At 32.4% G+C, this 27,658-nt stretch overlaps 1 protein-coding gene across 1 annotated transcript; it reads left to right on the top strand.

Annotated features, from left to right (window-relative positions):
- Positions 1 to 7,710: 7,710 nt before the first annotated feature.
- LOC135950616 (myb/SANT-like DNA-binding domain-containing protein 4) lies at positions 7,711 to 8,518 on the top strand. Its single transcript, XM_065500148.1, has 2 exons — positions 7,711 to 7,724; positions 7,792 to 8,518. Exons 1-2 carry the CDS (start codon positions 7,711 to 7,713, stop codon positions 8,516 to 8,518), a joined length of 741 nt encoding a protein of 246 aa, XP_065356220.1.
- The last annotated feature ends 19,140 nt before the right edge of the window (positions 8,519 to 27,658 follow it).

The raw sequence follows: 27,658 nt of genomic DNA, 5'->3' as shown, positions 1-27,658 counted from the left end.
AATTAAGCAAGAAGAAACATCAAATAAGCTGACAAAATTATTCCCAGTAGATTTAGAGAAAATTTAAATGAAATCGAAAGCCAGATAAATGAAAGCAATAAACATTTATTTGTAAGTATACATTTTATTTAAATTTCATAAAAAATATTTTACTATTTCAATGATATATATTTTTCAGGTCGCAACAATAAAGGACCTTATAAGGAAAAACGTTGTTAAAAATACTGGTTTAATAATTTCTGAGGAGCTATTGTATATCTATATAATTTAGATGGAATTCAAGGAAAAAAACGATTGAAGAATTTTAAGAACTTATATGACTCAATAAAAGGTAATTGGCAAAAACTATTAAAAATATATTAAATTTTGTATATTACTTAATTAACTTAATAACACGTAACATGTGAACTTATCAGTTTGCATTTTTTTTCATATTAATTAACTTATTAATTTAAATAAATAATTTATGAAATAATTAATTTAATTTACGTTCAAGTTCATTTCATTAACTTAAAAATCTATTTATTATTAATTACTTATTTATTTATTTTTTATTTATTTCAGAATCAGTAAAAGCTAACTCAGAAATAAATTACATAGAAGGAAACATAAGAAAAGCAATTATTAATTTTTAGTTCATTTATGATTACCAAAGGCTCATGTAGAGGTCTCATTAAAAAACGTAATTTGAAAAATTTTTAATAGAGAAGAGCATAATAGAAAATAAGTAAAATCTACTAATTATTTCAGATACAATTTTAATATTATTTTATTTTAAAGTATTTTTTGATCAGTATGGAATATTTTTTTAAGATTATTATTTATGAATATTTTAAAAACTCAAATATCTATTTTTTTATTTCATATTTTATTTATTGTATCTTCACAAAATAATGTGAACTATCAATAATTTGTTCAAATCTTAAATCTAAATATTATTTTATATTTACGTCCCACCATAGTTGGACGAAAAATTATGTTTAATTTATAGATCCTATCATCAGCGCAGGTCTGTTGGATTCCTTCCTCTTAGTCGGATGTAGCCATTACTTCTCATTAATGTTCGTGCAAGTGGGTTTGGGTGAACTTCTAACTTTTTCAAATATGACTCCGCTTGTTTTTTTATTTCATTTTTCACCAGGGAGACACCTAGGTCCTTATGAATGTTAATATTTCTCACATACCAAGGCGCTGCTGTTATCATTCGTAATATTTTATTTTGGAATCTTTGAATTTTTTCAATATTAGAAGCTGAGGCCCTGCCCCACAATTGAATTCCATAGCACCATATGGGTTTTATTATTGAGCTGTACAGCAAAAGTTTGCAATCTAAATTCAATCTCGAGTTTTTACCAATTAGCCAGTAAATTTGTAGTAATTTTAACTTCATTTGAGTCAATTTCGTATCTATATGCATTTTCCAGGTAAGACGTCGGTCTAGATGCAGATATTTGGATATTTAACTTCAGTTTGTTGAGGTATTATATGATTATTTATCCATTGTTTTAACCACCTTTCTATGTCGAGTATGTGGTCTTGTAAAAGTACAGATGCTTCTTGGGGTTTTCATGAATGGCTAGTATAGCTGTGTCATCAGCAAAAGTAGATATGTGGGTTCGACTGTTTGTAGGTATATCACAAGTATATAGCAAATATAGGAAGGGACCCAGTATACTTCCTTGGGTACGCCTGCTTCAATAGGCTGTGGTGAACTTATGAAGTCTCCCTCTTTAAGAACGATCTTTCGATGACTTAAATAACTTTCTAGAAGCTTGTGTGTTCACTAGGGTGGTCCTTAATAAACGAAAGTTGGATTTTGGCCATTCTCACCCCCCAGTTTGGTGAACATTAGTAAAAAAAACACCCTGAAAAAATTTTAGGTAAATCGGTTGGGGTTAAGACGTGGCGCAAGCCCTCTGAAGTTTTGAGATGCATTTACAAGGGGAAAAAATGCATTTTTTTCAGTTTTTGTAAAAATTTTGCCATTAAAAAATTACTTTTGCAATTTAATTTAAAAGAATAGAAATGTGAACGCAATTGTAGTTCTAATGAGACATAAAAAACAGAAATTGGTCAAAAAATATTAAAGTTATTAAAATATCGCCAGGCCATTAACGTGTCTCAGGCAACTAGAACAAGAAAGGTAGGAACAAAATTAACATATAAACATATAAATAACATATAAATATTAAAATAAAAGCTCATTTTTACTTAAAATATGTCCATATTTACTTGTATATGAGTTTTTATCTCCGTAGGATACCGCTAACCTATTCTTACGTATGAACAAAAAAATAAAATTTTTTTAACGGCAGTAAAAATTGCCAAATAATTGGTTTTTCTCGAAAATTTCAAAATTTAAATCGCAGGTACGGAAAAACTATAAGAGATATTTCCATAATTTTTTCACAATTTTATTCCCTATTATATTCTTAATAAATCCCAATGAGATGATCAAAAAATTCTGAAATTTGTTTAACAAAATTTTTAAAAATTTGAAAATGGAGTTTTGAAACTGCCGTTAAAAAAATTTTATTTTTTTGTTCATACGTAAGAATAGGTTAGCGGTATCCTACGGAGACAAAAACTCATATACAAGTAAATATGGACATATTTTAAGTAAAAGTTAGCTTTTATTTTAATATTTATCAAAATATGTTAATTTTGTTCCTACCTTTCTTGTTCTAGTTGCCTGAGACACGTTAATGGCCTGGCGAATTTTTAATAACTTTAACATTTTTTGACCAATTTCTGTTTTTTATGTCTCATTAGAACGAAAATTAAGTACACATTTCGATTCTTTTAAATTGAATCCGTTTTAAGTTGATAGGATCTGTAGAGTTACCACTTTCGACGAACTCTTTTTTTTCAGCTAATAACTGTTCAATGTCTGCAGAATAGAGTCTATTGTATCTTATTTGTTGGGTTATTTGAGTGGCGTGTTCAACAGCAAGTTTTAAGTTTTGTTCAAAATTGTTGAGTGATATATTTTCTGTACTGTGTGTGCTAATATATTTTCTATATTTCAACCAATTTATTTTCGTGCTAGATATTGCAGAGTGACCAGTCGGGGATACTATTTCTAGGGGGTTCAATAGAGTAACGAAGGTGGGTGAGTGATCCGAGGATAATTCCAATGAAGATTTAACCTGCATTAGTTCCATTGGTAAATTTTTTGTAACTGCAAAATCAATGACATCGGGTATTTTGCTTGGGTCAGTAGGCCAGTATGTTGGTTCTCCGCTCGACAGCACATTCAAATCCAAATTCAATTTAGAAATTGTATTAAACAAAGCGCGACCTTTCGGGGTTATAAGTCTTGATCCCCAGTGAGTATGCTTAGCATTATAATCGCCAGCTGCCAGGAATCGGGGTCCTAGTGATTCGTAAAAATGTTCATATTTGTTTTCATTAATCGAAAACCTTGGAGGTGAATATATCGACGAAATTAATAGGTTTCTGTAGCAATCATCCAAACAGATTGTCGTAGCTTGAAGATAATCTTCACAAATATCACACATTGAATGGTGTTTGATACGGGTTTTAATTAAAATTCCAGAGCCTCCACATGCTCTATATCTTGGATCATTTGTGCCATAAAAAACATATCTATTTACCTTAAATAAACTTATAGACGTCAAATGGGTTTCCGAAACTAACATTATATCAACTTCATGACTTTTAAGAAAATACTCGAGTTCGTTTTTATGTTGGCGAATGCCGCTAGCGTTCCAAAAACATATTTTTAGGCAGATCATGGTCTGTTACGCACAGCCTGCAATAACATTGATTGCATCTTAAGCATTTCTTGCATCATGTTACTCATTGAGTTTGTGAAGTTATTTACCGATTGCACAAGAGTTTCTATTGTAGATTCTAGTCTGGTAAAATTGAAAATTGGCGTTTGCTCTCTTACCTCTTGGTTCATATTTTGGTTTTGTGGTTGACGGATTTGCGTCTGAGTTTGGTTGTTTCTTTGTACATTTGCATATGTTTCTTTGTTGTCATATGTCTGTTGCAACGTGGGGTAGTTAAAATTTATGTTATTTAATGGCTGAGCGGGGAAAATCTTCGGTTTATGGCTTTGTGATTTTTTAACAATTGGGTAGACAGGACAACCCCTGTAGTTCGCTATGTGGTTACCTCCGCAACTGCTGCATTTTTTCATTTTAGGATCATCCTTGGATTTGTTACATTGGGATGTATTATGCAACTCTCCACAAATAACACATACGGGTGGCAAATTGCAATATGCCTTGGTATGTCCATATTCTTGGCAATTCATACATTGGACGGGGCCAAATCGTTTATGTGGTTCTTCTACCGTAATTTTACGATGCAATAAATACTTCAGGTTATATATGGGATGTGTTTAATTTTTTTTCAGATTTATGACACCGGGTTCAAATTCAACAAGGAAGAGTGGTTGGGGTTTTTTTCGCGATTTCTAATGTTTATCACATTTTTTGTCTTAAAACCTTTATCTTCTAAGCTTTGCTTTATTTCGAGTGGTTCAACATTACAGTCAATACCCTTTATTACAACTTGTAGACCCTTGCTTCCTTTCAGCTGATAAGTGTAAAAACTTTTCTTTTGAGTTTCAAAATCTGTTACAACCTTTCTATAATCGTTTTCACTATTGACCTGTATTTTAGTTTCATGAATCGTGCCTTTCTTGATTGGGATAACGTAAAAAGAGTTCTTTCCTATTTATGAGATTATTTGCTCTCCTATTAATGAGATTATTTTCTCTCGTGTTAATGAGATTATTTCAGATACAATTTTAATATTATTTTATTTTAAAGTATTTTTTGATCAGTATGAAATATTTTTTTAAGATTATTATTTATGAATATTTTGAGAACTCAAATATCTATTTGAATTAAAATATTAATAAATTAAAATAACATAAATTTAATTAATTTTTATTATAAAACTTACAGCCAGAAATATAATTCTAATGTAAACTGAATATGTGTATTTTCAAATCAAATGTTTCTTCTTTTATAATTACAGTGAGGCCTCGATTATCCGTGATTCGATTAACCGGTAACATCAATTAACCGGGAAAGAAAATTTAAATATTTTTGGATCGTTTTAATTTTTTTGCATCAATTAACCGTAATTACCTCTATTATCCGGGATTATAAGCACAATTTTTTTCGATTATCTTTGAACAATCAATGTGAACAATGTGAATAAAACGAAAAAGGGGAATTCCCTCTATTACAAACGATGATTCGGAAGCATATACAAAAGTAGATTTTGCTGTTTATGAATGGTTCCGGAAGGAAAGAACTCCAATTTCTGGATTAACAGCAAAGAAAAGTCTAAAATATTTCACTCAAAATTAAATAAAAAAGCGACATTGTATTCACAAACTTAATGCAGCAGGAGACAAATATGCAGCTGATTATATAGCTGATTATATAGATCAGGGTGCAATATAGGGCCGTAAATGTCATTATCGAAAAACTATATGTATTAAAAAACTACTTATAATTGGTACTCAATTAACCGGGAAAATTGATTATCCAGAATGCTCCCGGTCCCGACCATTACGGATAATCGAGGTCTCACTGTACTTTTAATTAAATGACAATAAAATTGAATTTTCAGCGACTTGTTCACTTGGGACAATATATGAGACAGGTCTTGTATTAACCGAAATTGAATACGTCCATTTAGGTAAGTTCAGAGACCTGTCACAAAGTGTCAAAAAGGTGTAAATTAACCCCTTCCTAGGACATCCCCATGTTAAAGTGACAGGTTCCCTTCATATAAAGTGTTAGAACTGGAATCGGTCCCTACCACTTTGGAACTGTCACGTGATATGTTTGGTGTTAGTTCCCTTTCCCCTAGGGTAGCCAATCATGTAAAACTTTGCCGTTGGTGTTTTCAGATGTATCACTCCAGTTTGAGCTTTTAGCATTAAGATCGCCGCCGATGATAAATCCATCATAATTGTTGGCCAGGTGGAGAATATGATTTAGACTATCATTTAGTATTTGGGTAAAATTAACACATGGTATGTAAATAGAACCCAATAGGTATTTTTGGTAATGTTGTTTACATATAATTCTAATTCAATAAAGATGTTATTAAAATGTGTTCTATTGAGATTCACTCTGTTATGTTGAATATTATTTCTAATGACAATCGCTACTCCAAGAGGTGAGTTATCATAAATAAAGTTATAACCCGTGATTTTTGCCTTTTTATTGCTGTGAAGGTGACACTCTTGAATGAATCCTACATCAATTTGGTTGTGGTGAAGGATATTTGAAAGCTCCAGTTGGCGGCTATTATTTATAAGAGAACGGACGTTAAATGTCATGTATTTTATAGCTTTATGGTCCATATTTATTATTAACTTTATTCAGAAGCCGCAAGAATTATTGCTTTGCTTCATTTGATGGCATGTTTTTGAATTCCTTAAGGAAGTTAGTTATTTGCTGCTCCAATGGAAATTCCTCAGGTACGAGAAAAATGTTGGCGAGTTTTAAAAATTCCTCAACTATAGTTGGCTTTTGTGATGGTACTTGAGAAGAATTAACCTGGAAGAGGCTGGCGAACGTTTTGCCAGGAGAAGGAATGGAATTATTCATTATTTTGTTGACGTTGTTCATGGCAATGTTTTTCTTCACTGATTTTTTTAATGAGTTCCCTTGTATGTATTTTTTGTTACGTTGGGCAACCCCTCCAGTTTGCGGGGTGGCCATTTACTCCACAATTTACATAGTTCCGGGTTCGTGCGCTGACATTCACCTTGAGGATGTCTCTTGTCACATTTCACACATTGAGATTCGGAGTTACAATTTTTTGCAATGTGACCCCATCGTTGGCATCTGTGGCATTGTACCTCCTTTTCTTTTTGGGTTTTCCCAGAGAATACTTTGGCATAAACTTTGGCATGGTAAATGCAGTCTTAGCCTCTTCGATATCAGTGCCATGATATAGGCCCCTTAAAACAAAGGACGTTTGCTTTAACTCCTTCGGTGTGTATGAGTAGGAATGTATATTTTTTTCTCTTAGTCAAGCCATCATTTCTGCATGCACAGAAGCATCTGACAGGTATAACTTACTTTTACGCTTATTAACGTTTTTAATCTTTGGAGTTTTGGTTTCCAGTTGTTCAACTAGACGTCTAATGTTGACATCAAACAAAAAAATTGGCGGGCAAATAGATTTGGTAGACGTTGTTGTTGCGGCTTTTGAATCCCTTTTATGATTGGAATTTTCCCCAGCACTCTCTATTTCCAAACCAGAAAGTAGTGCAAATCTGTTTTCACCCAATTGGGTTACGTCAATGTTTTCCGGTGACAACGTTACATCGGATCTTTTTCGTTTTGGATGAATGTTAATATTTGTGTTGTTAATAGGTGGTAGATGGAATGTTGTGCCTTCGTCGACGTCAGAACCCAATTCCATAATTGGGCTTAACAAATCGGGACCACTATTGCAACTAAATGCTCCAATGAAACACTTAGGGCCGGTAACTTATCTTCAATGTTTAAATTTCAATAATCAGTGTTTTAGAAATCATTGATTAACAAATAAACTTTGTTTAATTTCTATGCGTAACTTATTTTTATTTAAACTATGATTTAATAATCATATTGTAGAAAGTCAGAAAGTCTACAATCAGAAATTTCAATTTGATGTTATTTACATTTTTGTAAAATTTATTAAAAATATTAAAAGAAAAAAATGGAAAAATTTGGGTAAGAAAATCAATAATATACAGCTAAAATAGTTTAAAAATATTTTTCTTTACAATTAATTAATTAGCATTAAAAGAAAACGAACCACTAATTTTTCCCAAGCTGATCAAAGTCTTTTGGTGGAGCTTGTTGCAGAAAAAAAGCATATAATAGAAAATACACGAACAGACGGTTCAACTATTGCAGAGAAAAATGAAGCATGGGAATATGTTATGCAAAGGTACAATGCATTATCTTCAAATGGTACAAGAACAACAAAAGAATTAAAAGACAAGTATCACAATTTAAAGCAAACTTTGAGAAAGAAAAAAGCTGAGAACAAGAAAAATATTATCGGTACAGGGGGTGGTCCATTTTTGATCAATAAACTGAATGATTCAGAAGAACTTCTATCTTCTTTGTTAGTTGAAGAAGGAATCACTGGAATGAGTAATATTTATGACAGTGATTCCGCCAAAAATTATGAAAATATCCTGGATGACGTAATTGTAGAAGAAGAAATAGATACTGTGGATGAATCAGATGATATTGAAATTGTTAGTGAAAGTGAGGGTAAAAACAGTTCTTTGGATATTCAAAAAACATCTTCAAAATGGCAACAATACTGCCCAAAGGATTTACGTACAAAAATGAATCAAAAACTTCAAGTAATGAATTCAAAGAATGGAAACATTGAGAAACAATTAAAGGAAAGCCAATTAATACTAATAAAAAAGCAAATTGAACTTTGTGACCAGCAAAAGCTACTTTGTGAATTAAAAATTAAGAATCTTCAACGCAGAGCTGCAAATTAAATAACATAAATATTTATGTTCGCTAATTTATGAACACTTTATTCTCTTTTTTAATAAATTATAGTATTAATAGATTGTTGTGATGATGTTAATTACTCCATTTAACTTCGTAATTTAGTGATAAATTATTAGAGTACACAATTTGTGGATTTTTGTTGCCTGCTTCACAATAGAGAGTATGATAGTATGCGCTAGTGATGCATGAAACGCCTAAAAGTATTGGTCCAACTACCATTTAAACGTGTCGCAATTGACAAATGGGATCACTTTTTAAGTCGACAAAGTCTTTTCTGTCCATGTGTGCATAATGCAGAACTCAATTTTTAAGATAACTTGATGAAATTATTTAAGATCAGTTTTATGTAGGTACATACATCTTGTTCAGAAAATATGTTATAAAGTTTGGACCATAGAGACACTAGGGCCTACAAATATGGGGTACCTTTATAAAACTCACTTTAATTCATAAATTGACTTACTCTAGACTTATAAGACCACTTCCTTTATTTTTAATTAATCTCTTAAAAATGTGGTACAATGGGATATATAAAAATATTTATAAACAGTTAGTCCGATTGAAATGAAAATTCACATGCGTAAAAGTTTTTTATTATAGGGCCTAACCCAACTGGTATAGGGTATCATATAATGGGACATTCCAACAATTATTTCTTACTTTATGTTATACTTACGCCTATTAAATTAGATTGGACAAATTTATTTACATATGTATGTACTACATTCATTTGTTTAAAAGAAACCAAATTTTATTAAAACTTCATTTTAAAAAGAGCTGAAGTAACTAGAAACCAAGTGTTGTCGATAGTATTTAGCTTTATCCTGTTGTGTTCGTATTACCCTATCATGTAATTGTGCATGTGTATCTACATCAAAATGTTTATTACATTCAATATCATTTTCAACTGCTTCAATAATATCAGAACTAATATTAGGCAAAATTTCATTGACATCAATAGCAATGTTATGTAGCACTGAACATGCAACAATAACATTCATCACTGTGCTAGTTTTCAAAGCCATCCCTAAAGCTAAAACAGGAAATCTTCTTTTCATTACACCATATTTTCTTTCAACCACATTTCGAGTTCTTATTATGCTTTCATTATAAAGTATTTCCGACTCTGTAGATGGAGATGAAATGGGCGTTAAACAATACGTTTTTAACCCGTATCCTTTATCAGCAACAATAAGAAAATTTTTAAATTCGTCACTTTCCAAAAAAGTTTTAATTGAAGAGTTGTTAAAAATAGTTGAATCATGCGTGGACCCTGGCCATCTTGCTACAATATCTAATACCTTAAGAGTTTTATCAGCAATTGTTTGAACATTGATTGAAAAGTAGCCTTTCCGATTTCTAAATACTTCGCCAATAGAACTTACTAAAATCGATATACATAATTAAGAAGTAATTGTTTTCAAATAATGATATTTAAATATACCAGGACAACGTATTTTCACATGAGTGCAATCAATTGCACCGCAACACCGGGGAAATTTTGAAATTTTATAAAAATTTGTTGATACTTCTTTCATCTCATCATGGGTCTTTGGAAATTGTATATATTTTGGCCTTAAGCTAGCTATTGCATCTGAAACTTGTTGAACGATTCGGGAAGCGGTCATTTTTGATACACCTATAAAATCACCCACAGTGATCAAAAAATTTCCAGTAGCGTAAAAGCGAAGTGTTAATAACAGCTTTTGCATTGGTGTCAAATCATATTTTCTGTGGAAAGTATTAACACCATTAGTAGTATTGACTTTTATTTTATTCAACTAACCTTATCGTCTTTACGCGCGGCTTAATTTTCTGAAAAATTTGGCGCAGCACATATTTAACAGTTTGTTTACTTAGTCGAAATCTATTAATAAATTCCTTTTGAGACCAATATACAAAATGATTTCTTTGTTTTTGATATTTCCTCGGTTTTCTGATTTTATACGTTGAATAAAAATTTCCTAATAGATCCATTTTTATTTAATTTTTCAAAATCTTGTGTATTTTTGTACTGAAAAATTCTGTCAAACAAGGTTTAACTTTTAAACACTGAAATTTCTGTGTTTAAATTTAATCAATGATTTGAGAAAATTGTAGATTAAATTTTTAAAAGTTACTGTAATTAAAAAATAAACAATGATTATTTTGTTAAACACTGATTAAAGTTAGATAAGTTACCGGCCCTTAGAGTGTCACTTGTGTTAAAAAATTAAAAAATAATATCTCAGAAAAATAAAATTGCGCTTAAAAAAATCGACCGCATAGAATGGACGTCAAATTAACAATCCATATACACACAAAAATGCTAACAATATGAAAGCAGTGGTGCCAACATTTTTGAAAGGGAAATATTTTTTATTAACAAAAGAATAAAAAATATAATATTTCCAAAAATCATAGAAATTTAATAACAAAAAATAGTTTAAATCATTAACAAACAATATATGTATTTATAAAAATGTTCACAATAATATGTTGACGGTCTAATACAAAAAACACTAATTTATTATTATTTTAAAAATAGCTGATACGATCTTACGCAAAAATATAACAGAACAGAAACGTTACAGAACGCAAAGACTAATGGAGCCTTTAGAATTCTACTCAACTTCTTCACAGCAGTGTCGCTGCTTTTATACCATTTTCAAGCATGGTTTTTAATATGGTAAATACAATAACAATAGGTATGTTCATTTACTTTCCCAGTAAATACTTGCAACGAGAGAATAAAATCAAAATTTACAAAATTACTCTCTTAAATTCTCAAAAATAGTAAAAAGTAAATGAACGCTTTTCCAGTAACAATTTTTTTATACACACAATTTTCTTATTTTGTTCCTTTTAAAATGAATAAATACTCACATTTTCTTCAATTTTATTGAAAATTGTTTTGTTTTGTTTTGACATTTTTTCACCACAAAAATAAAATTTTAAATAAATAAACAATAACGCAAAACATATGAAATATAAGCTGCTAACTATTACGAGTTCAAAATAGAACTTGTAATAGTTTGCAACGAGAGAACACTCTTTAAAATTTATGCGCTCTTGATTTTTTCTCTACTTGCGAGTTTTTGAGTTAATGAACGCTTTTCCAGTAACAATTGTTACTAACTAGTAACAACTTTTAGTTATTGAACATAGCAAGGCATATTTAACCAGGTGGCAGCGTAACGCCAGCTGACTATTTTTTGCTCTACTCATGTTTTGCCTTGTGAAATGTCAAAAACTTGTTTACAAACATTTTTAAATTTGTTATAAGATTAAAAAGATTATTTTATATTTAAAAAAGTGAGCATTTGTCATCGCTTTAAGTGCATAAAATATTTGAAAGTGTTAAAAACAACTATTTCATTTATAAAAGTGTGTTTTTGTGAATTTTTTTTTACAGTTTACACGGTTTTACACAAACAAAAATGACTATAGTTCTTGTGGAATAAAACACGTTATTTTAACACAAACTATTTCTAAAACTAATTTTAGTTAGATCAAACTTTAATGTAACAAACAATTATAAATTTACGTTGTGAGAAATGTTTTCTACAGCTGTAGCAGCAAAGACAACGCGAGGAATAATTTTCTGTTTTCTTCCACTTCTATTTTCTGATGTGTTGCCAGACTCATCACTTTCACGAGCTGACAGTCTTGGTGCTGCCACATCCACTCCCTCTCCAGTGACTAAGTCAGGAACTGTTTGGAACGATCCACTTTCAGCGGCGTTAACTCCAGAATCAGTGGAAGTCTCGTAATGGGGTGATGTTGTAGGTTGTTGTGACTGAAGGTTTCGAGAATTCAGTTGTTGCAAATTGTCCTGTTGAGTATCGTTGATAATAAAGGCTGGTTTCAAACGATCTACGCTAATGTTAACATCTTTGCCTTTAATTTTAATGGTGTATACACGATCAGATAAACGTTGAATAACCTCATACGGGCCGGTATAAGGCGTTTGAAGTGGTTCTCGAACTGCATCGGTGCGTAGGAACACATGACTACAATCGTCAATATTTTTCAAAACAAACATTTTTCCTTTGTTATGATGAGCTGTGGGTGTTGGTCGAAGAACATCAAAATGGTTACGAAGTTTCTTGAGAAATTCATCGGAATTAACTGTGTCGTCAGTATCCTCAAAAAATTCATTTGGTAAACGTACTGGACCTCCATATAGTAAATCTGAAGGAGAAGCCTGCACATCCTCTTTGAAGGCGGTTCTCAGACCAAGTAATACTGTTGGTAATATGTCAACCCATGACGTATTAGGATGGCACATAAGAGCTGTTTTAAATGTCCTATGCCATCGCTCAACCATACCGTTCGACTGCGGATGATATGCAGTAGTTCTAGCTCGCTTAGAACCAGTAAAATTAATCAATGCTTTGAAAAGTGCTGATTCAAACTGGGTACCTTGATCCGTTGTTATCGTTTTCGGACATCCGAATCTTGATATCCAGTGGGTCCAAAAAGCCGTTGCAACGGTTTGTGCGGACATGTCCCTTAATGGAATTGATTCTGGCCATCTTGAAAACCTGTCAATCATGGTGAGACAGTATCTATAACCTTGTACTAGCGGCATTACTACGATGTCCAAGTGAATATGGTCGAAACGGTTATCAGGTACATCTATTTTGTTGGGTGTAAAACGATTGTGTTTGGTTATTTTTGCCCTTTGACAAGGTAAACAATTACGAGCCCAACTGATAATTTGTTTCTTCATTCCAGGCCAAACATATTTTTTTCGGATCTGTTGAAGACTAGCTTTACCACCGGGGTGTGAAAGGTTGTGTATGGAGTTAAAAATTTGTTGGCGTAGTCCATTAGGAACGTAGGGACGAACATAACCAGTCGAAACATCGCAATAAATTGAAGAGGAGTCGAAATGAACGATTTGAAGTTTTAACGAGTTGTTACCTTCCAGTAAAGTTTTCAATTCGTCGTCTGCTTCCTGTGACAATTGTAGTTCCTCATACGAAATTGTTAATGGCATTGAAATCGCACTCAGGCGTGACAGGGCATCGGCAACTGTGTTATCGGAGCCAGATAAATGTATTATCTCTGTAGTAAACTGCGATATGAAATCTAAATGCCTCAACTGTTGAGGGGAAGCTTTTTCAGGTTTCTGCGAGAATGCGTAAACTAACGGTCTGTGATCGGTTTTAATGACGAAGTGTCGAGCTTCCAGCATATGACGAAAATGTTTAATAGAATCATAGATCGCCAGTAATTCCCTGTCATAAGTACTGTAGTTGTTTTCCGCCTTTGACAATTTCCTGGAGAAAAAACCTAGCGGCTTCCACAAACCACCAATTTTCTGCTCGAGAACAGCTCCGATAGCTGTGTCAGAAGCGTCCGTAACGAGTGCCAGTTCGGAGTTTGGGGCAGTATGCGCTAGCATAGTAGCCTCGCTTATACTTTTCTTACAAGCTTCAAAGGCACTTTCAGCTTCTGGTGTCCAAGGTACTTTCCTTTTATCGTTCTTCTTGGAATTAGTAAGAAAATTGTTGAGTGGTGCCTGTAATTGAGATGCATGTGGTATGCAACGGCGGTAATAATTAATGACACCCAGAAATCTTCGAAGCTCACAAATCGTTTCTGGTTTCGCGTAATTATCAATAGTAGTAACACGATCTTTAGGTGGTCGACAACCACTACTATTGATAGTGTATCCCAAAAATTGTACTTCCGATTCACCAAAATGACATTTTCCAACATTAATTGTCAATCCGTGTTGGCGGAGGCGATCAAAAACTAAACGCAAGTGGCGATCATGCTCTTCGATTGAATCGGACATTATTATAATATCATCAATGTAACAATAAACGAAGTCCAAACCTCTTAGCACAAAGTCCATAAATCTTTGAAACGTCTGTGTGGCATTTCGAAGACCGAAAGGCATATATAAAATTTCTATTAAACCAAAAGGGGTACATAAAGCTGTTTTTTCAATGTCCTCATCGGCCATCGGAATTTGGTAATATGCTCTAACAAGATCTAGAGTGGTAAAAATGGACTTACCATATAGCTTTTCAGCAAAATCGTTGATATTAGCTATTGGATAACGATCCGGAACAGTTTGCGAGTTTAACTTACGATAGTCACCGCATACACGCCAACCACCAGTTTTTTTAGCTACCATGTGTATAGGGCTAGACCACTGGCTCTTAGAAACACGGCAAATTCCTTGATCCAATAGAAAATCAATTTCCACTTTCGCAGCAGCTAATTTGTCTCCTGAAAATCTGCGAGGGCGATCCGCTACAGGCTTACCAATGGTTTCGATGTGATGTACGACAGTTGCATCTCCTGTGTTACGTCTCAATGTTGTCGTTGTAATACTAACATACTCCTGTAGTAAATTTGAAAATTGTGTGTTCGACGAAATGGTTGAAATACTAAAATCCTTGGTCTTACGAATTTCACCATTACTAGAAAGGTTGGTTATACCATCCAATAAGCGTTGGTTTTTGAGATCAATAATTAAATTGTAATTAATTAAAAAGTCGGCTCCAATTATGGGCGATTGGACGTCAGCAATAACGAATAACCATTTAAACTCACGACGTAACCCAAGGTCCAGTTTAAAAACAGAGTGACCATAGGTTGTTATCTCACTGTGATTGGCTGCCAAAAGTTTGACCTTCGATGGGCAGAGTTTAGCTTTGACTAATGATGGGGGTATGACCGAGACCACCGATCCAGAGTCAATTAAAAATTTAGATTTGGTTGAGTTGTCATAGATGTGTAAACGATTCTCTAAAATGATTCTATTATCACTGTTGCTGCCGCCAATTGAATTGATTGACGACAGCTCGACTAGTTTTCCGAATTGCCGTTGTTGTAACGGGGGCAATTGGGTTTACAACGTTTTGCATTATTCCCAAATTTGTCATGGTACCAGCAAAGTTGTGGTTCGGAAGAACTTTGACCCGATTTAGAACGGCTACGAGATCTTGATCGGCTACGACGACCATTATTCTGATCCGATTGCATTTTTATATTGTCAATCTTATCTGATAAAATTTTTATGGCTTGAGTAAGTTCGGCCATTGTTGGGTTGATAGCATTCACCGAAAGTTGTGTCTCACTATTTGTACTACTGTGTGATATAGCACTGACCGTGTTGGTATTTGCTTCTAACATTTTATCTGCTGTTTTGGCCAGTTTGTCCAGATCGTCTTGTTCCCATATACTTAAAAGTGGACGAATCGATTCTGGCATTTGGCCAATAAAAAGTGTACGGATTATTGCCTCATTTCCTTTACCAGGTGCAAGACGTTTCATATGCGCTAAAACTTCGGACGGTTTCATACCAACTGTTTCGCCACCTTGTAATAAACGGCGTAATTTGGATTCAGGTGACTCAGCAAATTTTGAGATCAGTCTCTCCCTTAATACGTTAAATTTGTCGTTTGCAGGAGGATTGGTTATTAAATCCTCAACAGACAAAAGTACATCGTCCTCGAGACGAACAGAAACAAAATCAAATTTGTCATTATCGGATGTAACATCACACAAAGCAAACGATCTTTCCACTTGAGCAAACCATAAGTGTGGGTTATGCTTGCTGAATTTAGGAATGTGCACTTTTTGTATATTCGATCTCGCCGATTCATTCGTATGATCACGCTGCTCCCGCAATGAGTGTACTTCTCGTTGAAGTTCCCTCATTTGAGTAAGAATATTATCCATCTCAGACATTGCCAAATTTGTAGTATCAAAAAATTCGATGTCGTCACTGCCAAATGAACTTTTTTCGCTTGCCACAGTTTTCTTGCTTCTTAAATTGTATTCGTTTGAATCCATAAACAGGATTGTTCTTGCTCGTGCAAAATTTGTTGTTGTCGCATTGAAAAAACGTTAAGATTTCAAAAATGCTGCGACTGCGCTGCTTCCAGGAAAAAAAAATCCTATCAGAATCTCACAAATTCGTGGTTTGCCACAATTAAATGGAATACGGGGTCACCAATATAGTTCTTGTGGAATAAAACACGTTATTTTAACACAAACTATTTCTAAAACTAATTTTATTTAGATCAAACTTTAATGTAACAAACAATTATAAATTTACGTTGTGAGAAATGTTTTCGACAGCTGTAGCAGCAAAGACAACGCGAGGAATAATTTTCTGTTTTCTTCTACTTCTATTTTCTGATGTGTTGCCAGACTCATCACCTTCACGAGCTGACAGTCTTGGTGCTGCCACATGACTATTGTTCTTGTATTGTTGTAATTGTTGTAGTTACGCTGCCACCTTGTTAATACAACTTGGAACTAGGGTTCTATAAGTCGATGTTCGAACAATCGACTTTTTGCTGAAAAGTCGAAAAGTCGAAATCGACTTTTTGGTCGGAAAAAAGTCGAACAATCGATTATGTTATCTCAAAAGTCGAAAATAGTCGATAAAAGTCGAAAAAAGTCGAATAGTCGATAAAAGTCGAAAATAGTCGATAAAACTCGAAAAAAGTCGAATAGTCGATAAAAGTCGACTTTTTAGAATGTTAAAAAAAATATTTAATTGCCACATTATACTAAAACTATTGCAATTTGGTACACTTGCATTTTTTGTAGTGTATGCTAATATAAATAATAAATAAATGTTTATAAATGAAAGCTTTTTTCTACACAACATTCTTCTAACTATTATCGCCTTGATAAATTTATTTTTTATTGCTAAACATTACAAAATGCGCATCAATAAATGTAGAAACTATGTATTTGTTACAAGAAATGGTAAAAAGTTAAAAGTAGTCGGAAAGTCGATTTAGCTAAAAAGTCGAAAGTTCGAAAAGTCGACTTTTATAAATTACCAAAAGTCGAAAAGTCGACTTTTTAAAAAACGGAAAAGTCGAAAGGTCGAAAAGTCGACTTTTTGTTTCAGCTATAGAACCCTACTTGGAACATAGTTAATATAAATGCACATAGTTGACTTTAAATAGTATTTAAAAAACATAGGGTTGCATATAAAGTAAACGTTAATTTCAAATATTAGTATGTCTTCATACAGAGTTGCATTTAAAAATAAAAGTTAAAATAAATTGACATAAATTCATACAGAGTTGTATCTTAAACAATACGTTAAGTTCAAATATTGGTTTAAATAATAAAATGAGTAAAATAAAGTATATAAAAGAATTATGGATGCTACAATATTTTAATTTTTTGTAATAAATAATCATTAATACATAAAAACACAGTTTTAAAAGCAATGTAAGAAAAATTATTTTAACCTGTTGACGTTTTTTGTTTTTTAGATGAAACATGATCAACGATTTTCGCTGTAACTTTGAAATCAAAATAAATTTAGTTTTTTCCATATTTTATTATTTATTGAATCTTCATAAATTAAATATGAACTAACAATAATTAATCAAACTTTGCCAGACAAAAAATTTCGTCATCACGGTTTCTGTTGACAATATGTTGGTGCTTATTAAAGACCTGCACAAGCTGCATTGTTTAACATGAAGACAATTGCCACAAGATGCTTTTGTCATGTCATGTTTTGTTCTTTTACCTACTTAACAGCAACACGCAAAGGCAATGTATATCAAAACAAAAAGCAAATGCAGCATCATTTTAACAACATCATAACACACACAACACTAAAATTAAATTAACAGATGACATGAATGACATGGAAAATAATTTCAAGTTATTTAAAGCATTTGTTGTATGAGATGATTTCAATTCATTTGTAGTATTTATTGTGTGCAATAAGAAAAAATTGACTTTAACAAGTAAGAGTGCTATATTCGGCTATGCCGAATCTTATATACCCTTCACCTTTGTTGTGGATGCATTATTATTTTTTATAATTAGTATATATTGTTACGTTTTAACCTTTTCAAAACGTTTGGTTTATTTCCTTTAAATAAACCGGATACTTTTGATTGCAAATAAAAGTCGTTTAGTGGTTTAAAAATTGTAACAACTCTTTATTTATTTAAAATGTACAACAACCACAGAATTAAATAGCCACTCAATGTTTTTTATACAGGTTTATAAATTCTCAGAATTGCAGACACAATTTATAATGTACACGAATTTACTTGAAAAACACAACTCACTTTAAGGCACTTAGATGATGTTTATTCGAAAAGCGTCTCTGATAAACTCACTAACGACTGCAACCTCTGCCACTATTTATAACACTGCCATCTGCACTCTAGATTGCTCTTTAACTGTCAAAGTTCGAATATTCTAGATCATACGCCATCTGTGGTGTACTTTCTACAATGTTCTTTAACTGAATATTCGAAATCGAATACAGCGTTGCCAACTTACAATCAAATCAACTGAAAGCTTTTATTTAATAATGCCCACAGATATGTTACAGTTTTACAGCACTGTTATTTGAAAGCATTATGCTACTTTTAAATCTGCCGTTAAAATCGTTATATTTGAATTCAAGTACAATTTCGTAACACTGCCCCGCTTAAGCCTGCTCGTCCCGAATAGGCATAGATTCACTTCTCCCATAGGCAGCTAGTCGTTCTAGATCAGGAAAGGCAACCTATACTATTGCATTTTACGATTGTATTAGTTATACACTCTCTCCGCTCTCACCACGAATCGGAGTTGCCAGTAAACTTTCGTCGCTTTTCCCCAATTAAAAAATTGTCCGATAAAAAACGATACATAACCTGCTTGTTTGAGTTCTCAAGCTAGACTGATTAAAAGTTGTTTATTTCTCTACAATGCGTGTGCACACGTATGTAAGAGAAGAGTAAATGAAAAACGCGGCGCCTATGTTTTGCCTTTCCCTGTTCTAGATGTACGACCTTCATTTTAGATCTCGGGCTCTTTTCTTTCGGTATTCTGTACACCACGTCGTTTAATTTCTTAATCACCTTGTATGGTCCATCCCAATGGGTTTGTAGTTTGGGAGATAGTCCTTTCTTGCGTTGTGGGTTATACAGCAGTACAAGTTGGCCTTCATTAAATCCCTCAGAATTCGCTGCTCGATCGTATCTGGCTTTCATTTTGTCGCTGCTCAATTTTATTCGTATGCGTACGAATTCGTGAAGATCGTTAAGGTCATCTTGCTCTTGGGAAGTGTTTTCATTATTTGATAAGGGCTTAATACCGAATTCTAAATCACCAGGCAACTTGAGTTCTGTCCCGAAGACAATTTTTGCAGGTGTTCGAGAGGTTGAGTCATGAACAGCTGACCTGTATGCCAATAGAAATTTTGGTATGTGTTCATTAGGGTGGCCCTTAATAAACGAAAGTTGGATTTTGGCCATTCTCACCCTCCAGTTTGGTGAACATTAGCAAAAAAATCATCCTGAAAAAATTTTAGGTAAATCGGTTGGGGTTAAGACGTGCCGCAAGCCCTCCGAAGTTTTGAGATGCATTTACAAGGGGAAAAAATGCATTTTTTTCAGTTTTTGTAAAAATTTTGCCATTAAAAAATTACTTTTGTAATTTAATTTAAAAGAATCGAAATGTGTACGTAATTGTCGTTCTAATGAGACATAAAAAACAGAAATCGGTCAAAAAATGTTAAAGTTATTAAAAATTCGCCAGGCCATTAACGTGTCTCAGGCCACTAGAAAATGAAATGTAGGAACAAAATTAACATATTTTGAGAAATATTAAAATAAAAGCTCATTTTTACTTAAAATATGTCCATATTTACTTGTATATGAGTTTTTGTCTTCGTAGGATACCGGTAACCTATTCTTAGGTATGAACAAAAAAAATTAATTTTTTTAACGGCAGTTTCAAAACTCCATTTTCAAATTTTTAAAAATTTTGTTAAACAAATTTCAGAATTTTTTGATCATCTCATTGGGATTTATTAAGAGTATAATAGGGAATAAAAATGTGAAAAAATTATGAAAATATCTCTTATAGTTTTTCCGTACCTGCGATTTAAATTTTGAAATTTTCGAGAAAAACCAATTATTTGGCAATTTTTAGGCCAATGAGCTCTATTTTCTTACTCTTATGAATTTTAAGCAAAACTTAATTAGAATATTATAGTCCAGATAATTCTAAATATACTCTGAAACTTTTACTAAAATCAAAAAACGTTAACCCTTAAATCGTGAAGGTCAAAGGTCAAATTTTTCAATATTTGGAATTTCTCTTGGAAAGATTTCGAAATGATCGAAATGTTGTATATTTTTGGGCCGATTTTGATGAAATTTAACAAAAATATAACATAAACTCTAGGGTTTATAATATGCTTGCTAGATATAGAATTTTAATTTCTGAGTTGGAAAGCTTAATGCTGTCGATTACCCTCACAAAGATTGGTATAGTTAACCCACAAATTTTAGATTCTGTTGATTTGAATACACTGATAAATGAGCACTCTACAAACATAACCGTAGCAGATTTAATGGAAGTTGCTAAAATAAGAGTTTTATTAGATAATAAGTTTTTACATTTCTTAATTAAATATCCAAAACCAGATTTAGTTTGCAAAAAGGTAGCCTTATACCCAGTTCAACATAATAATACAATTCTTCATTTTAATGGGGAAAACAATGTGGCAGACTGTGGAAATCAACTGGTAGCAATCGGAAATTGCAGTACTACACTGACAACATCATTTTGTAAAAAGTTGGCTTATTCAACATGCGCACTACAACTTCATTCTGGTGGTCACGCATACTGCACCACTCGGCCTTCCCATCTCGAACCTCTTACTATTATTGACGAGGGTGTTATCATTATCAACGACAACACTGTTACCATTAGAACAAGTGATGGTATCGAGAAGACTGTCACTGGCAAATTTCTGCTTACTTTCAGTGATGAAGCAAAAATTAATCAGACCCCATACAGAAACCAAAAGAATATCACAAAAAAGTTACCAGGATCACCAGCATCCGCTCTTCTCAACATTACGAGTCATCAAACAATATTGAGTTTGCCGCTTCTTAAAAGATTGAACGAAGAAAACTTGCGGCATATTGAGACGATTAAAGAGAAGCTTATAACTGGACCTTTGTTGTTCACCTGTAGTATTTTTGGCATTTTAATTATCGGCTTTGCTTGTTTCGAATTGCACCAGAAGTTTAAGAAGACCCGTCAGCATCACGCTATTCAATCTGCTATTGAAGATCTAAAGAAGTCCGGGGACGCCCTTCACTTAAACGAGGGAGGAGTTAACACGAATTCAGTGCATGTTAATAAGAATACAAAACATCAACAAGAACAAACTGCCTCTTCAGCTTATACTAATATATTGCTAAAGAATGACGAAATATAAGTCATAAGACAACACAATAACCAGACGCTGACACGGCATAAACGGGTATATGGCTATTCGATATAACAACGTAGTTTGAGTTTTTTAGTTTAGTTATTATTAAGACTTGGAATAAATAAATGTATTTTTGAGATACCAAATAAATTTATATTTTATTACTTGTATGGTTGCTGGTAAATTTAGCTTCAATTTATGTAATAAACCTTCATGCCAGACTTTATCAAAAGCTTGCGAAACATCGATGAAGAGTGCTGAGCAATATTTTTTTCTTCAAAAGCTTGTCTTTTAACATTTACTATTCTATGAGTTTGTTCAATTGTGCCATGTTTTCTTCTAAAACCGAATTGATGGTTTGGAATAGATCTATTTTCATTTCAAATCGGTGTTAATTTTGACACAAATAGTTTCCCAAATAGCTTTGATATATATGGTAATAAGCTAATAGGCCTATATGACTCAACTTTTGTATGATCTTTTCCTGGCTTTGGTATCATGGTGACTAAGGAAACCTTCCATTATCGAGGGTAGTATTCGAGACATAAAATAGCATTAAAAATAAAAAAAATAATTTTCTTTGCTATGCGAGGTAGCTCCAAAAGCATTTTATTACTGATCTTATCGATACCAAGTGCCTTCTTAGTGTTTAAGTCACGAATAGCTTTTTCTAATTCTCTTAACCCAAATCTTAGAGGAATAGGTGCTCAATCATTACAGGCGGTAACTCGACTGCTATATCGTGAGATATATTTGGGGTAAATACGTTTTTCAAATGATTAACAAATAGTATTCCTTTTTCAATATCGTTTCTTGCCAAACTTCCATTCAAGTTTCTTAATGGTGGTTTAGAGATAACTGGCCTTTTGAGATTTTTAGCAGCACGCCATAATGATAAGTCTTATTGCGGAGTTGCATTAAGTTCCTTAAGATATTTTTCCAGGGAAGCCGTTTTCTGAGACTGCAGTAACTTTCTTAGCCCTTTTCTGCATTCTATTGAGGGGAGCTGTACAATTGTCATTCTCTTCGAACTCTCCTTTTTCAGTCAAGAGCCGCTCGACATCCGTAGGATATATTTTATTACTAGCTGACCCGACAGACGTTGTCCTGTCCAAGCATCAACAGCATACATGTAAATCAATGAACATATTTTGAGTTTTTATATAAGTAACTAGCTGTCCCGACAAACGTTGTTCTGCCATAGCTCACACAAAGTTTGAAGACTCCCACTATAATAGTACTCCAGATATGCAATAATAAATGTTTATTTTGTAGGGGAGGTGCCATGCCCATTGTTCCTATATAGGTCAATTGTGAATGTAAACCATCCAGGGACCCACTCAAACACACACAACAAATTTCATCGAAATCGGCCCAGCCGTTAAGGTGGAGTTACTAACACACGTACAGAAGAATTATATATATAAAGATAGAATTTTGGTCTGAAATATGAGTGATCATAGATTTAGCACTTTTTCTTGATTAAACGCTTATTGGCCAAGTTATTAGCGAATTTAGATATTTTGAGTTTTTATATAAAAATTTGAGTTTTGTTCAGAAATATGAGTGATCACAGATCGCGCTGCTTTTCTTCATTAAACGCTTATTGGCCAAGTTATTAGCGATTAGAATACTTTGAGTTTTTATATAAAAAATCGATTTTTGTTCTGAAATATGAGTGATCACAGATCGAGGTCCTTTTCTTGATTAAACTCTTATTGGCCAAGTTATTAGCGAAATTAGATATTTTGAGTTTTTATATAAAAAATCCATTTTTGTTCTGAAATATGAGTGATTAGTGTTTATAAACCGGTTAACCGAAAAACCGGGTTTTCTTCGAAATCTCGGTTTTTTGCGAACCGGTTAATTTAAAATGTTGATTTTCGGTTCGGTTTATCCGGTTTTTATGACTCGGTTAACCGGTTTTTAAAATTTGGGACTAAAATTAATAAATCTCATGTTTTTGTGCATTTTTAATATTCATTGTGTAGTCATTATTGGTCTGATTTGAAACCTAAAATGCTGATTAACAATACAAACCTCTTTATATTAAGTTTAGGCTAAATCTTACTAATGATTCATTGAAAACTTAATGATGATTTTACCAAACGTTAAATTGAATTCGATGTGCATACCTTCTTTCAATAAATTTGACTTCATTAGTGTGTTTTGTTCTTAAAATTTTAATTTATTAATCATTTCGTTAGCTTTTCAGAAATATTACAGGAGATACAAAAACCTTTCTAAAATCCATGATTTGAAATATTTATACCCTACACCACCATAGTGGGGAGGGTATAATTTTGAAATCTGATAATGGAGTTTTATTAATTGTTTGGTATGATTTATAATGAAAATAATCACAGCTAAGAAGAAGTGCATTTGCATTTTATAGGTCCTTTTTTGGGACTTGTAACATTTTCTGTTTCATATCAGAAAGTCGAGGTGATAATAAATTTCTAAATTATCAAATATTTAATTAAAAAATTGATTTACAATTTTCGGTTCAAATTTAATGAATAAACCAATAATTAAAACAAGTATTATATATTTAGTAACATATTTATACTCAATTCCATTTGAATGAGACAATAAATATGAAATTTTCACAAAATAAAATGGACTTAGCACTTTTGTATATTTATAGTTATTTAATATTAACCATTTCTGACTACTAAAAACTACAAATTTTAAAGCTGTATATACTTTATTGGACATTTTATGTATTCTAAACATATATGACGGTTAACCCGTTTAACCGGTTTTTTCGAAGTCGGTTAACCGACAAAACCGGTTTTTTAAAAAGGCCAATTTTCGGTTAACTGACAAGCCGGTTTTTTTTTAAAGTCGGTTTTCTATAAACATTATGAGTGATCACAGATCGAGTTCCTTTTCTTGATTAAACGCTTATTGGCCAAGTTAATAGCGAATTTAAATATTTTGAGTTTTTATATAAAAAATCGATTTTTGTTCTGATCGAGCTCCTTTTCTTGATTAAACGCATATTGGCCAAGTTATTAGCGAAATTAGATATTTTGAGTTTTTATATAAAAAATACATTTTTGTTCTGAAATATGAGTGATCACAGATAGAGCTCCATTTCTTGATTAAACGCTTATTGGCCAAGTTATTAACGAATTTAGATATTTTGGGTTTTTATATAAAAAATCTATTTTTGTTCCGAAATATGAGTGATCACATATTGAGCAGCTTTTCTTGATTAAACGCTTATTGGCCATGTTAATAACGATTTTAGATATTGTGAGTTTTTATATAAAAAATCGATTTTTGGCCAACGAAAATACTTAGAAGCACTCATCGTTTCTCGGATGGACCTAATGGGTGGTTAGAAATTAAATGGGGGAAACCTGGAACTGGAATTCCTTGTTTCCGCCGATGAAATTTCATTGACGATTGATTCCAAGTATATGCCAAGATATTAGCATTTCGGAGTATAGCAGGTTCGGGCAAATTTATCATTTCGGCACATATAAAAAAATCTGGTCAATGTTGTAGATGGCGGTCGATCAACTATTTTCCAGATGCCATGTCACTACCATTGGTCACATATTTAAAACATTTGATAAGTGGTCGTATCAAAAATAGCCAAATCGGTCCAGGCGTTCTGCAATTTTAGTTATATCGAAAAAAAGTGGTCGTGGTAAATTTTTCTTACGAATTTTACTACGAATATTTAAAAAAAATTAGCCGATTTTAGATAAATCGAAAACAGTTGACGTGGTCAATTTTTCCTTCAGTAAAAACATAAATTGGATAACTACGAACATTTAAGCAAAAAATTAGCCAAATCGGTATAGCCGTTTTCAGATTTTAGATAAATCGAAAAAAGTGGACGTAAAAGTTTGCGTGGTAAATTTTTCGTTCCGTAAAAACCTAAGTTGGACTATGACCAACATTAAAAAATTGTCTAAAGCGATCTGGCCGTTCTCAACTGATGCAACTGATCCAACGAACGACAATTGATTTTTATTTATATAGATTTTTGATTTTTTTTGGGGGTTATGCTTGAATGTTGAACAGCTAGTTTAAGATGCCTTGAAAAACACCAACAAAATGGCACTAACAAAAAACAGAAAAAATTGTTTTATTTTGCTTGTTCAATTAACAAGTTATCGAATATGACTTTCCTTTTTTATTATTTGTTGTTTTTCTATTTAGGGGTTTTTACAATATTTTTAATTCCAATTACAATTTAATTATTTAAAAATTTAAGTTCAAAAACACTAGTTAACAACTTTACAAATCAAAGTATTAACAAGCTATGGAAACGATTCGCCAATTTACAACAACAAAAGTTTATATGTATTTTATATACAAAAACTCAACGACAATAATTTGATTATGGCACCTTATTACGCCAATCATGAATATATTGAGAAAAGTCTTCAAACCGGATATGTACCACCAGAGGCGTTTTTATACCTAGATAGAAATGGTTTTATACAAAACGAAATTGGCATTCCTATATTCTACCATGTTTATAGACGAGCCACTACAAAAAATATTTATGAAAACCAACTGACAGCGGACAATAGCAGATTTGATACTAGTATATTTTCAGAGGATATAAATCTTAATATTAATGGAAAGTATTGGTGGCTCACTTAATAATTTCCATTCTCTTGTTTTATCCCTTAACTATATTTTTTTTATCTTTTTGTAATATAAAAGTAAGCATTTTTTTAATTAACATTTTTTTTTTGTTAAACTTACATAATTATATAATATTAAAATGATAGTATTAATGTATATAATATACTTGAGATCCCGTTTATGAGACAGTGTATATAAATTAATTTAAGTATTACTATTTGTTTATTTATAGTTTAAGAATGTATATAAATTTTGGTTAAATAAACATTATATAAAAAAAAAAAAAAAAAAAAAAAAAAAAAAAAAAACTCAACGAAAATATCTTAAAAAGTAATATACATTAATCTGACATTTTCGCTTCCAGATGTCGTCTGTCATCAGATTTAGGATAAAATAGTCCTAAATAGGGAAAGCCAAGGATGGGAGTACCAATGCCATTCATTCAAACTTGAACATCTCGGCGGCCTTGCAGTACTGCAACTCAGAACTGTATCAAAAAAAAAAAATACTAAAACAAAAAAAGAATTCAAATATCAATTATATTTCAAAAAAGAATTCAAGATATAAAATATCTTCAAACCAAAAAACTTCAAAAGCAGTACTCAATTCGATCAAAAAATTTATAAAGTTATGTTGTTGATGTATCACGATCTATTTTGTCGGCTGACTGTCCCTCGAACCATTAGGAACTATAGCTTGAGACGAACTTGGTCTCTAGATAACCAGACTCACTAGACGAACGAGGTCTGCTGGCAGAGACTTGGGACGAAGAGGTCCCTTGATCTTTAGGTTGGCGGACGAACTAAGTCCTTCAACAAAAATATCATTATCTTATGGGCAAACGAACTTGGTTTATACCTGACTAATGAAATACCTTGTACTCCGATAAGTACGCCAGGTGTGGTCGTGGTTCTGCTAGTCATCAATTCCAATTTTTCGTAATCCAATGTGCTGCTCATGCACTGCAAAAAAACAAAGCTTAAAAACAATTAATGTATGGGAAGAACTACGAGCTTCTCCACTGGTATAGTAGGTTAGACCCATGTCTGTTTTCAATTCAACAATACTTGTATGTTCATCTTGACCCATATAGGCTTTGATAACATGACCTAACTACCATTTATTGATCAAAAAATTATCGTCTCGATATAAAACTATGTCATCGATTTTCTAATTATGATGTACAAATCTATTTTGTTGTTGAATGTTCTTAATAAAATGTTTCCTCCATATAGATTAGTTTTCCGAAGCAATTACCTTTTTCCGACGATTATTATTTAAGGCATTTTCTTCT

Source organism: Calliphora vicina, chromosome 2 (assembly GCF_958450345.1).
Source record: "Calliphora vicina chromosome 2, idCalVici1.1, whole genome shotgun sequence".
NCBI lineage: Eukaryota > Metazoa > Arthropoda > Insecta > Diptera > Calliphoridae > Calliphora > Calliphora vicina.
The sequence above is the reverse complement of the archived record's forward strand: the minus strand, read 5'-3'. Positions and strand labels throughout refer to the sequence as shown.